This window comes from Nilaparvata lugens, chromosome 3, assembly GCF_014356525.2.
Source record: "Nilaparvata lugens isolate BPH chromosome 3, ASM1435652v1, whole genome shotgun sequence".
Lineage (NCBI taxonomy): Eukaryota > Metazoa > Arthropoda > Insecta > Hemiptera > Delphacidae > Nilaparvata > Nilaparvata lugens.
This window is the reverse complement of record NC_052506.1, coordinates 20,633,073-20,645,078: the sequence shown is the minus strand read 5'-3', so window position 1 is coordinate 20,645,078 and position 12,006 is coordinate 20,633,073. Positions and strand designations below refer to the sequence as shown.

At 35.4% G+C, this 12,006-nt stretch overlaps 1 protein-coding gene across 1 annotated transcript in view; it reads right to left on the bottom strand.

Moving 5' to 3' along the window:
- The window catches only part of LOC111049236, a 130,335-nt gene that overhangs the window by 38,330 nt on the left and 79,999 nt on the right, over positions 1–12,006 (bottom strand). The window contains exons 10-17 of the mRNA XM_039422735.1: positions 11,468–11,644; positions 10,415–10,579; positions 9,514–9,675; positions 8,783–8,970; positions 7,077–7,326; positions 5,225–5,418; positions 3,970–4,176; positions 660–1,266 (exon numbers count right to left, since the gene is read on the bottom strand). Of these exons, the coding sequence (XP_039278669.1) occupies positions 660–1,266; positions 3,970–4,176; positions 5,225–5,418; positions 7,077–7,326; positions 8,783–8,970; positions 9,514–9,675; positions 10,415–10,579; positions 11,468–11,644 (1,950 nt within the window). The remainder of the gene's footprint in view (positions 1–659; positions 1,267–3,969; positions 4,177–5,224; positions 5,419–7,076; positions 7,327–8,782; positions 8,971–9,513; positions 9,676–10,414; positions 10,580–11,467; positions 11,645–12,006) is intronic.

The window sequence follows — 12,006 nt, the reverse complement described above, 5'->3', positions numbered from 1 at the left end:
TCCAAATCCACGGCTATTATTTTGAGGTCGACTCGGTTGACTGCCTCGATTATAATTACGATGAGGAGTTTCAACTTCATTCACGACAACACCTAACCTCTCATCCTTCTGATGGTTTGTTTTGAAATTCCGTGAACCAAATTTATCGTCTACACTCTGTACTCGACTCAAACAAGCCTCAAACTTGTCATAGGATTCAAAACTTTGCGAGCTTAATGCCGTCTGAATGGAATAAGGTAACTTCCCAATTAATATTTCGATCAAATTTCCATTCTCGATTGGATTATCCATCAGATTGTTCAAATAGCGAATGTGGGCTGAAAAGGCACTCATGGACAGCCCCGTATTCTGCTTGTCATATCTGCATGTAATGATGTGAGACAATAAATTTCTCTGTCTTGCAGGAGACCAAAAAGTAGCTAAGAAGTTGTCAATAAAATCCTTTAACGAGTTGAATTCAGTAATGCGACTTCTGAAGTGTATCAGTGGTTCTTTCTGTAGACATAGTAAAAGATGCATTCTCCACGTAATCCATGGTATAGTAGTAACGGAATCAATAGCCTGCAAATGCTGAATGAATGCCCGTGGTTGAATGGTGCACTCAGTATCATCAAATATTGGTAAAGATGACAAGATTTGTCCAGTATTATGATTATTACCACCAGAAACGTTAGCCAAACTATTCTTTATTTGTAGACACTCGGCTTTAGTTTGATCTAGCTGAGTTTTCAATCCCTTAATTACTTCGGGATTTAAAGTTTCAGCTGAATTCTGTGTGACATCTGCTCTCAGCTGGTTTATTTGGGCCGTGTGATTTGTTTGCTGAGCCTCCAATTCACCTAACCTCACATCATTCTGAGCTAGCTTAGCATTGGCCTGGGTAATCTTGCTCTCCAATTCACCATTTGCTTCAGTATTTTCCCGGTGTTGGTTTAGAATTCTTTCACCAAATTCACTTCTCACCGTTTGTATTTGTTCATTTGTATAATTCTTAGCTTCAATTTGTTTTTCATCCATTTTTCGATGTAAATCCTCAACGTTACTTTTGAGTTGCAAAAAGTTTGCGGTCATTTCTTCCACTTTCTTGTCCAATCTATTACTGGTTTCTTCTATTTTCTTGTCCAAACTATTACTTGTTTCTTCTATTTTCTTGTCCAATCTATTGCCGGTTTCTTCTAATCGTCCCAGGTGGTAGATATGGCAGCCCCTGCGGCTGTTTGGTCTCCAACTCAGCAGCAACGACATCATTGGAAGACGTTTGACGATCTACCTCGCGCCGATCGACGTTGGCGATTGGTGATGATTGCACCGAATTAAGTATTGGCTGACTTTCCTCTAGCTGAGTCGATGACAAACGCTCTCGAATGCCGCGCTCAAAGTCAACTGAAGTCGCGCTGGTTGCCGGTTTTGGAGGAGCTTCGGGTGAGACAGGATCTGCCGGTGTAAACAATGTGGTAGACCCATCCAGTTCCGTGGCGGGGTTTGCCATGATTCTCCCAAAAAGTGAAGTGTAGACGAAATCCAATAAGTGAAAAATAGTGAGTGAATGATAGTGGTGCGCGCAAATTGGAATAACAGAATCAGGTCAGTGCAAATTATCTTGTAGTTCTGAAGAATTAATACCGCTGACTAATTCCCACAACTTCAAAGCAAGACAAAATCGCGACAATAATACGTTTTAGAATACAATAATACTCTACAATATAATATACCGTAATGATCAACATAAAATTCAACACAATCAAAATAATATCCAGTGTATGAACAATCACAAATTAATAAATAAATCGACTACCTCAAGCTTGTTCATTTCAGGGATTAATACATCAGAGTAACACCGTGTAGCCCCCATTAGTGCAACAAAAAATACCTGCTCAATTCGATCAATAATTATTAAGAAATAAAATTGAACAACAATATTGAACAGAGTATTGATGGCTAGGCGACCCACGACTCCACTGAAAAGAAATATTTATATTTCTGCTCCCTCTCAAGCGTAGATAAGTCGATCTCTGAAATAAATTTATGATTATTAAGATGAAATAAGCTCCCTCTCCTTCACCGTCTTGTGTTCGGGCGCCAATCTTGTGGATTCGCAAGAGCCTCTGGACGCTTAACACCTGTAATTCGGATAAAAAATCAGCCGGCAGAGCTGCCTACACCCGTCCAGAATATCCTACAATTCCACAAGAAATAATATTTCCGCCGTACTCTGATATAAACTGCCTGAGAATCAGGCGTGATAGCCTACCAATATCTCCAGGCAATTCAAACCCGAGCACAGCGAATGTAATTTATTTCTTATGAATAACAAGTAAATTCAATATTGATATTCCAATACCTGAAATAATTCCTACAGAGGAAAACCAATATGGTAATTATAGACCGAACTGAGCAGGATCTAATTAGAGAAATTACTGAAACTGGTTAACAATTATGCAAATTTATTGATGAATTATAATCGTTAAGAATCAAATAATAATAATTAATTAAATAATTGACAAATTGGAATAATAGAGTTTTCAAAATTTGGTAATAAATGTTCTTGATATGAGATAATAATATGAATGTTCTTGGTAATATAGTGCAATTAGGATTTTAATAGGGGTTACACGGTATTATAGGAGGATATAGTCCTGCACTCTTTCACAATAATTAATTGATAGAAAATTGTAGCTTTCTCAATTCACTGATTGGATAGAATAAGTATTTTTCGCTCACCAACTCGATCGTGGGGCCCCAATTCACTTAATAATTTTATTTCACTTGAAGATCTGGCGTGGAATGGCGACACCCAGGATTTAGTTTCACAATTCTTCCTCAGGAATAAGCTTATACAAATTGAACTTGCCTTCCAATTTAATTTAAGAGCACAAGACTACAGAGGAGCTACACATTTAACACACTGGATATATTACATTTAACAAGAAGAGAAACCATTTAAACATTAATTTTAATAGGACAAATTAAACGGGTCCTGATAATTCGATTCTCAGAAGGCAAGTGTCTCTTCTTCCCAAAAAGCGGAAATCACCTGGTCTTCTTCTGAGAAGAAGAACCACGTGATTTGGGCAAGAACCAATCCTGTGCCTAATAAGGAAAAGTCCACCAATGGGAATTTTTCCACGCGGTTTTAATATTTAAATTAGACACAGAGGTTCGAAAAACACAGAAAATGACAAAAAATTACGTTAAACGGGAAGACTATAAAATTAAAGCAGATAAACAGAAAATAAACAGGGGTTGCAGAAATGAACAAGCTTGAGTTAGTTTTAAAATGAAAACAGACAATATAGAGATATCACAGTAGCACAGTAGCCGGCAGTATCAACAGCTGACAGATAAGGCTTGTCATCAATTTTGGCGCAATTCACTCTAACCTAATTATTGAAAATAAGGTAGTAAACATGTAGCGCAAAGTTCCAATATTTTAGTTATACTACATACATTTTTAGTCTTCAATGTTTCTTTCCATTACGAACTACTTGTATCTCTTTCAAATACTTGATTAGATCAGACTGCTATGTCGTAATTTAAGTATTTGAAAGGTTTCTAGGTTAACTGTTGATGATTTTATTGAACAGAAAAATAGAGAATGATGATTGAAATGAGTTGTTTTGTAATCAGCGACAATTCAAGAATGCATCGTCATTTTATTATCATACACATCCTAATTTTATTATTTATTTTAATTTTTCATTTATTGTACAAAATACCACAATCATAATATAATTATGACTTCGAAGGAAAAACTAGGCTGAGCCTGTACTATTTCTCTCTAAAATTTTGATAAAAAGTTAATGTTCTCCAAAGGTTGAGGTTTATGATATCACACTAAATTAGAAATTTAGAAATTAAATTATGAAATTTATAAATGAAAATGATATTTTTTAGTTTAATTCTCAATTACGTACTGAATATTGTATTATGTTTCTTGTACGATAAATAATTTGATTCAATTTGACTTACCAGAGGCCCTTCACCGCCGCCAAAGCCCGGGTCTCCCACACCTCCCTTGACTCCCTTGGGACCATCGTACCCAGGTGGTCCAGAGTACCCGATAGGACCCTCGTCTCCCGGCTCTCCCTTCTGTCCTCTGTCACCGAGGGGACCGAGGTCTCCCGCGAGGATGCTCACTCCCGGGTCACCCCTGTCTCCTTTCAGCCCTCGTTCACCCTACAATCAATTGTTTGAACTTAAGTTGATATGCTACCGTTATTATTTAAAAAATATTCGAAAATATTATTTAAAAAATTATTCGAAATAACTGATATTGAGTCCTTTGACCTTTTACTCCTTAGAAGTACCTAATTTTGCATTCATGCATAAAATTTATGAAATGATTTTTCAATGTGTTGTTATTTATTTATCAGCAGAGATACAAATCCTAATATTATACAATATATGATATTATATATGATAGATGATAATTATGATAACCATTATTTAGAAAAAAATAGTGAGTGAAAAAAGCAAAATGGCCGCTGTGTGAGTAGCTGAAGACTTCTGGACAATTTAAATATGATATTTAGATATGTTTTCCACCCAGGAACAATGCCCTAGAGTATTGATATTTAGTAGGGAGTTCGTAAACACTCTGTATATATATATATATATATATATATATATATATATATATATATATATATATATATATATATATATGATAGAAAGACAACAGGCTGAACCCAAAGCTACCTACCTCTGTCCCAAATTTTGATAGATATAAAGTTTCATAATAAGAAGTTTATGATTCCACTTCTTCAAAATTTAGATAATTTTCTCCCATAAATTAAGAATTTTAAATTTTGAAGGTTTATAAACTAAATGAAAAACAGTAATATTACTCTCAAACCACCAGCAATTAGAAAATGTTTGAGTAATTATTTGAGCTTCGGACAGCTTAATCGATCGTGTTTGAATTAATGTGTTGATATTAGAAACATGACATAGGCCTATTATTTGCAGTTATGTTGAAGAAACTGAAAATGCATTCAAATTATTGAGAAATTTAGATTGAATATCAAACGTGATTACTTTATACTTTTTCATCTATCATGAAAAGTGGCTACCTCTTATTATACAGTATAGAATTAAAACTGTTGGCGTATACAAACATACAATGAAAGAATGATAGACCATACGATATTTGTTGATTGCAAGGACGTGATAACATGTGTAGTAATTCATATAAGTAGTAGCCTATATGATGAACGGTACTCACGGGCAATCCTGACAGGCCATTTTTGCCAGGTACTCCTATAGAACCTTTGGTTCCTGGTTCTCCAGGCTCGCCTGGGAATCCCTTTATACCTTGTGGACCTTCAGGAGACATACCAGGAGTTCCGGGAGGTCCTTGCAATCCCGGTATACCGGGCTCGCCTCCAAATCCTGTCAATCCTTTTCTTCCCAACGCACCTTTAAAAAAAATGATAAAAATGTCGTCTTGATTTCTGAAGGTTTCAAAGGAATAGATTTAATGGGTCTCTCACGATTTGTATTGTTTACCGGAACTGTTTTTGAGCAAAATATAAGTTATTTTGTATAAGTTATGTTCCCTCACAGTAGAAGATTCAAACTGATTCAAGTATGGCAGCGCATGCGAATGAAGTCTTCATGTTTCCAAAGTTAAAAATAAAGAAATTGACAATTTCTTAGTCTTTTTATTTTAATTTTGATTACTATCGTATTTCATAAAGCTTTACAGTGAAAAAACAGTCATATTCTTTGATGTGGCGACGTCCGTTTCGTGCTGGTATTGCACAAATTCAAGCCAAACAGAAACATCAAGAACAGGAGTTTATGTTTGGCTTGAAAATGTGCAAAACCAGCACGAAACGGACGTCGCCACATCAAAGAATGTGAGTGTTTTTTCACTTTGAAGTTTTATGAAATACGATAGAAATAATAATAGTGAAAACAAGATGGATAACCAACAATGAATTTAATTTTGAAGTTAATAAACCCAATTAAAATTGCCTGATGTTTTGTACAAACAGTTTGTAACTAAGATTACATTTGAACCCAAAAATGGAATACACAAGCCCTATATGCACCCCTTCCGCAATATACCACCTGATTTCCGCAATTTCAGTAGACATTCTAGTTACCGTACTTACAGACAGTTACCGGTACTAGACGCTTGTAAATCTAACCATGTTGACACATTCCGGTACTGTACCGTACTCGACCCATTAACCTGTTAAAGTAGATGCCCACATATATTGTTCGAGTTGAACCACGTTTCCACCAGAGTAGTCAACCAAATGTTGTTTATCAATACGGTAGTTTTCTTGAAAAAGTACTCAATTTTTTTGGATTTAACAAGTTGAATAATGTTGCTGAGCTTTTTCAGCAAAATTTGAAATATCAGATGACAAGCACACCAGTACACCACATCATTTTAGCAATATTATCTTATTTTTTATGTGTTATTTGCATTGTTACTGTTATTGTTTTATTGTAATACAATTGAATTTTCAGTGGGCTGTGGCATAAGGCCAGGTGAGCAGGAGTTGAGGCTTCAGCAAATGTGTTGAGTTATATTTATATTTTGTTAAATTTGAAAAAATCTTAGCATTCATCTCTCCTCAACTTATCCCTTGTTTTAATTATCACTATAGACGTTCTATGGTCCCTTAGTTGTTTGATTCAGTTACCGGTAGCATCTAAAAGTCACCTTTACATCAGAGTTGTTTCAATTTTATTCAGAGCACAAAAAACAATACAATGACAAAAAGCAACATAGTATATTACTTTTTGTCATTGTATTGTTTTGTGTGTTGTGAATGAATTGAAATTGAATAAAATTGAAACAACTCTGATGTAAACATGGCTTTAGCTGCTACCGGTAACTGAATCAAACAACTAAGGAACCATAGAACATCTATAGTGATAGTAAAAACCAAGAATTAGTTGAGGAAAGATGAATGCTAAGATTTTTTCAAATTTAACAAAATATAAATGTGGTAAAATATAACTTAACACATTTGAAGCCTCAACTCCTGTTCACCTGGCCCTAAGCCACAGCCCACTGAAAATTCGACAAGTATGGTGTTAGTTGCAAATGAGCTGACCTGGCTCTCCTCTGGGTCCCTTGACTCCCATTTCTCCCTTGTTGTTGATGCTGGCACTGCTCGACGATCCGGTCTCTCCCGGTGATCCGGTCTCCCCCTTTTGTCCCCTCCTGCCCGGTATGCCCGGTTCACCCTGGTCTCCCTTCAGGTACTCCTTGGGCACATCGGCGTCGTCACCCCGCTCGCCCTTCGTCGCGTTGAAACCCGGAGTACCGTCCAGTCCGGACAGACCGATGTCTCCATCACTTCCCTAAAGAAGATGAAACATCATTTTCATGTAAATAAGAAATCGTACATTAAAATAGAGTCAAACTTTTTATAAAAATGAGAAATTCTTATCAACATTTTAATAGTTTATATATATAAAACCCATCATTTTGTTGTTAATGGCTCAGTTAAGAATTGAAATAAATGGAATAATCATTCATTATTGTTTTTATATAGATCAATAAATCATTCATTGAAACTTTTTATTCAGAAATAACATCGATTTTGTTCAGCACGATGAACACTTCATAATAACTGTATTAAAGTTGAGAAACAAAGTCTCTCAACACCAACAGAGTTGAAAATAACCTAGTGCAAGCTTGTAACGGTACAAGCATTGAATCTCACTGGATTTTAGCTTAAATTATTAAATTGACAATTCTCAAATTCGACATTTTCTTCAGCGATATGAAAAAGATCTCGAGATAATACTAGATTGATACTGTGCAGGATGGTAGATCTTTGAAAAATCATAATATTTACTTGGAGAATACAAAATTGCAATTGGGTAGTTGTGCTCTTAAATGTATTAAATGAGTTAGCATATTGAGACATTTGATGCAGCAGTCTACTATTGAAATATTTGAAAACTAGCAGGTAACCCGTGATCCGCAAGGGTCTATTTTAAAACTTGACAAACTGAAAACTTGACCGAGTGGAATCTTGAAGAGTTTGAAGAAGACCTAGAACCATCCTCGGTTAGTTAAGAATCTATATGCAAAATTTCAGGTTAATTTCAGTCCAGTAGTTTAGACGTGATGATACGTCAAACATAATTTTCCTATCCCGTACGTGTATGAGCCAGTTCTTCCCCCCCTTTATTATAATATAGATAAGTTCTTTAACTTGGCTCTTCAACATAATAAAATGACAGAACACGAATCTTGTTTAAAACTCTTCCTCAAATTAATGCCAACCTGAAAAATTTGGACTTTTATTAATTAAGTTACCAATTTCAACCATCTGTTTCGAAGAGGTAGTCTCTAGATTATAGTTCAATATTAACATATAATGGTATTTATATTTTAATTATCATAATAATTCATGGCCCATGAATGAAATTTGAACATTTATTCTGAAAAATCTAGCAGGAAAATTGAAATTTGGGCTTGGTATTTGCACGAGATCGGTGTTTTTAGAATCTGTGTGCAAAATTTGGAGATCTGAATCATTCCCGTTTTTCCGGTATGCAATCCACAAATTGGCATGTTTTGATGCGAACAATACAACCCTACTCTCTCTTATTATATAGAGGTGCGGTTTATGAAACATGATATCATTTTTATAAATTAATGGGGTGAGAAAAAATGAAAATCTTATTTGAATCTCAGAACTAGGATGCAAGCTCTTCGAATCTTACACTAACTCAGTCTTACACTCATCAAGGCAAAACATGATCATTTTATAATATCATTTCAATATGATAGTTTGAAATTTACCTTGAATCCCATAAGTCCTTTCCGTCCCTGCCTTCCGCGAGGTCCCGGTGGACCCGGATCTCCAGGAGGACCCACTGGTCCTGCTATTCCCCTGAAGCCCTTATCACCCTGCTCAGGCTGGTAGCTGTTCTTTGGTGGGGGGAAGATGATACCTCTCTCACCCTTCGCACCGGTCACTCCTTGGATACCTGCCAACAAATACAATTGAAATTGAATTGATGATTCAAGAGGAAAGGGTTATGAGACGTAATATTTCTTGACAACATTTTTAAGGATCTTGATAAACATTTAAAAACAATGTAAAATGCATTACTTGAATCTTAATGTGGTTGGGGATCTTGAATACCTGCAAATCAATACTTTAAATATCTATTTTTCATGCTATAGGGTTTTAAGACATTTTTGAGGATCTTGATAAACATTTTAAAACAATGTAAAAAGCATTACTTGAATCGTAATGTGGTTGGGAATCTTGAATACCTGCAAATCAATACTTTAAATATATATTTTTCATGCTATAGGTTTTTAAGACATTTTAAGGATCTTGATAAACATTTTAAAACAATTTAAAAAGCATTGATGAATTGTAATGTGGTTGGGAATCTTGAATACCTGCAAATCAATACTTTAAATATCTATTTTTCATGCTATAGCTATAGGCCTAAGACATAAATGAAAATCCTTTCTTATATCAGGCTATCAGTAATACGTAAATATGTATTTAATTATACCTGGTGCCCCCGGGGCTCCATCTACTCCACTCGGTCCCTTGGGGCCAGTTGGCCCCTTGATGCCCTTGGGGCCCCTCCTGCCCGGAATGCCATGATAACCGGGAGGTCCAGGAATGCCATTGTTGGCAGCCTCACCTCTCACTCCTTTTGAACCATCGATACCTGTAAACAAAATCACCATCATGTTTAATACCGGTATTAAATATTCAACCTATCCATCATTCATAAGTTTTGCAAATTATTGATTAACTGCATTGGATGAGAACAATTATTCTAAAAAACTATGTAGAAACGTCCAAGATTTTATTTCAGCTTGAACTATTATAGTGATTCAATAAAATATATCTTTATAGGAATACTTTGAAACAGGAATTGTACACAGTTTTCAATTAGTTAAAAAAAATTTAAATCCAGAAACAAGAGATAATTTTGACAAAGAGTATATAGTACTCTACTTACTACGATTTATCTGGCGTTTGATGATATAATAATTCAAGAACTGCTTTCCATTCTGATTAAATGCAATACTTTGCTCTAGTCCAAGAATTTGATATTAATGAATTTTTTAGAAATTTATAACTAATGAATTATGTAGCCTACACCACTATTGGCTGCTTTTGTGAGGTGGCTGCGATTATATCCATCATTTATCCAGACTAAACATAAGAAATTATGGTTGTGTATTATATAATCATTCATTCTCATTCTAGTTAATACTCATTAATCTTGCATGGTATTTTAGAATTGTAGAAATCTTCTAATTGAATTCTCAATTGAATGATCTATCCTTTATCTATTTCATACCATATTAAAAATATCTCAGGATGTTAGTAATTCTATTACTGTTTAAAAAAATTTCAACATAATTTAGTTGAATGTTAAAATATAATTATTTATTTACCTGGTGGACAGTAACCACAGTCATCTCCCCTGTCTCCCTTCCGGCCAGGCCAGCCAGGCTGTCCGAAAACACCCGGATTACCCTTGGGTCCGGGAGGTCCGGGGGGTCCGAATTCACCCGGAGGTCCTGTTATGTTCCTTCCGATTCCTGGATATCCCTTTATACCTGTAATTAACAATATTAGCAACATTAAAGTTACCGTAATTTAAGATAAAAATATTATTTATTGCTCCCGAAAAAAATAATGTTTGAATAAAAACACATTTCATCTAGCTATACAATTAAGAACACAATAATATAGGCTAGAAAATATTATCATATCTTCATTATGAAAATTGAGTATCATAAGTAAAAGGAAAAGTGAGGAAATTTAGTTATTGTATATTTCAATGTGAACTTTGAAAAAAGTAAAAAATCACAAAAATAATAGTTTGCTTGCATCAGAATAATCACGGTTATTAAATATTAGGAGGAATAATGAATAGTACAGTATTTGAAAAAATACGATTTGTGGGTTACAAATCCTGTATATCTGTGAGTTTTAATCATTATTCAAATAACTCATTCTGAAAATAAATATTTCAGACCAGTACCACAAATGAGGTCTGAATTTTGAATGATGATGAAAAAGCGAAATACATTATTATAATAATTACCGTATATGACTTTACTCAACTATTTCTATATCTTAACTATAATTGATAGTTTTATAATATTATCGAATCACTAGTGCTCTCATTTTCTTCCCTCACACGACCGGTTTCTAATGATTATCGTGACTCTAATATAATTTAATAAATCTCAGTATTGGTTTGACCTTTGAATAATGATAGCCTAATAATTGAAATAACATATTATCTATTCAATCATTCAAAATCACACAACTCCTAGAAAAGTACCACAGACTAAAGTACCGCATATGACATATTCTTCGACTTAATTCAATAAAATGAAATGAAACTTAATAATAAAAAGGTGTCCTGAATAGTCATTATCAGAAATAGATTAGTATAATTATCGTATATGATTTCACTTATCCATGGGTAGACCTACCCATTATTCCAGGTTCGCCCCTGTCTCCAGGTTGGCCCTTGTAGCCTTGTAGACCAGGCCACCCGTCCTCACCAGGTGGGCCAACCACCGTCTGCCCTGCGATGCCCTTCTCGCCGACCTGCCCCATCGGCCCTTCGAAGCCCTTTGGTCCCTGCGGCCCCACTGTCCCGGGGACTCCTGCAATCACAAACACATAAAATTATGTTCACATATAAGTACATAGTATTGAGCTCATACACAGGTCCAGCATTGCATTCATGCTTGCAGGACGGGCCAAAAAAGGAAGGATCGTGCCAGTGTGTGAGGAATGTAGTGCTAAGCACGTCCTGCATTGCACGGCACGATGGCATTCCGGAAAGTTTTGATTTTTTCAGGCCAAAAAATATTACTTTCACAACCGACTTCTAGCACGGCACGGAGCGAACTGAATTTACAGTGAATAGCGCTCATCATGCCATGCCAAGCTCGTCGTGCCAATACAAAAAATGGCAGGATGTGCAATGCACGGGCAGTGTATGGGCCGCTTCAAGTTTACATAT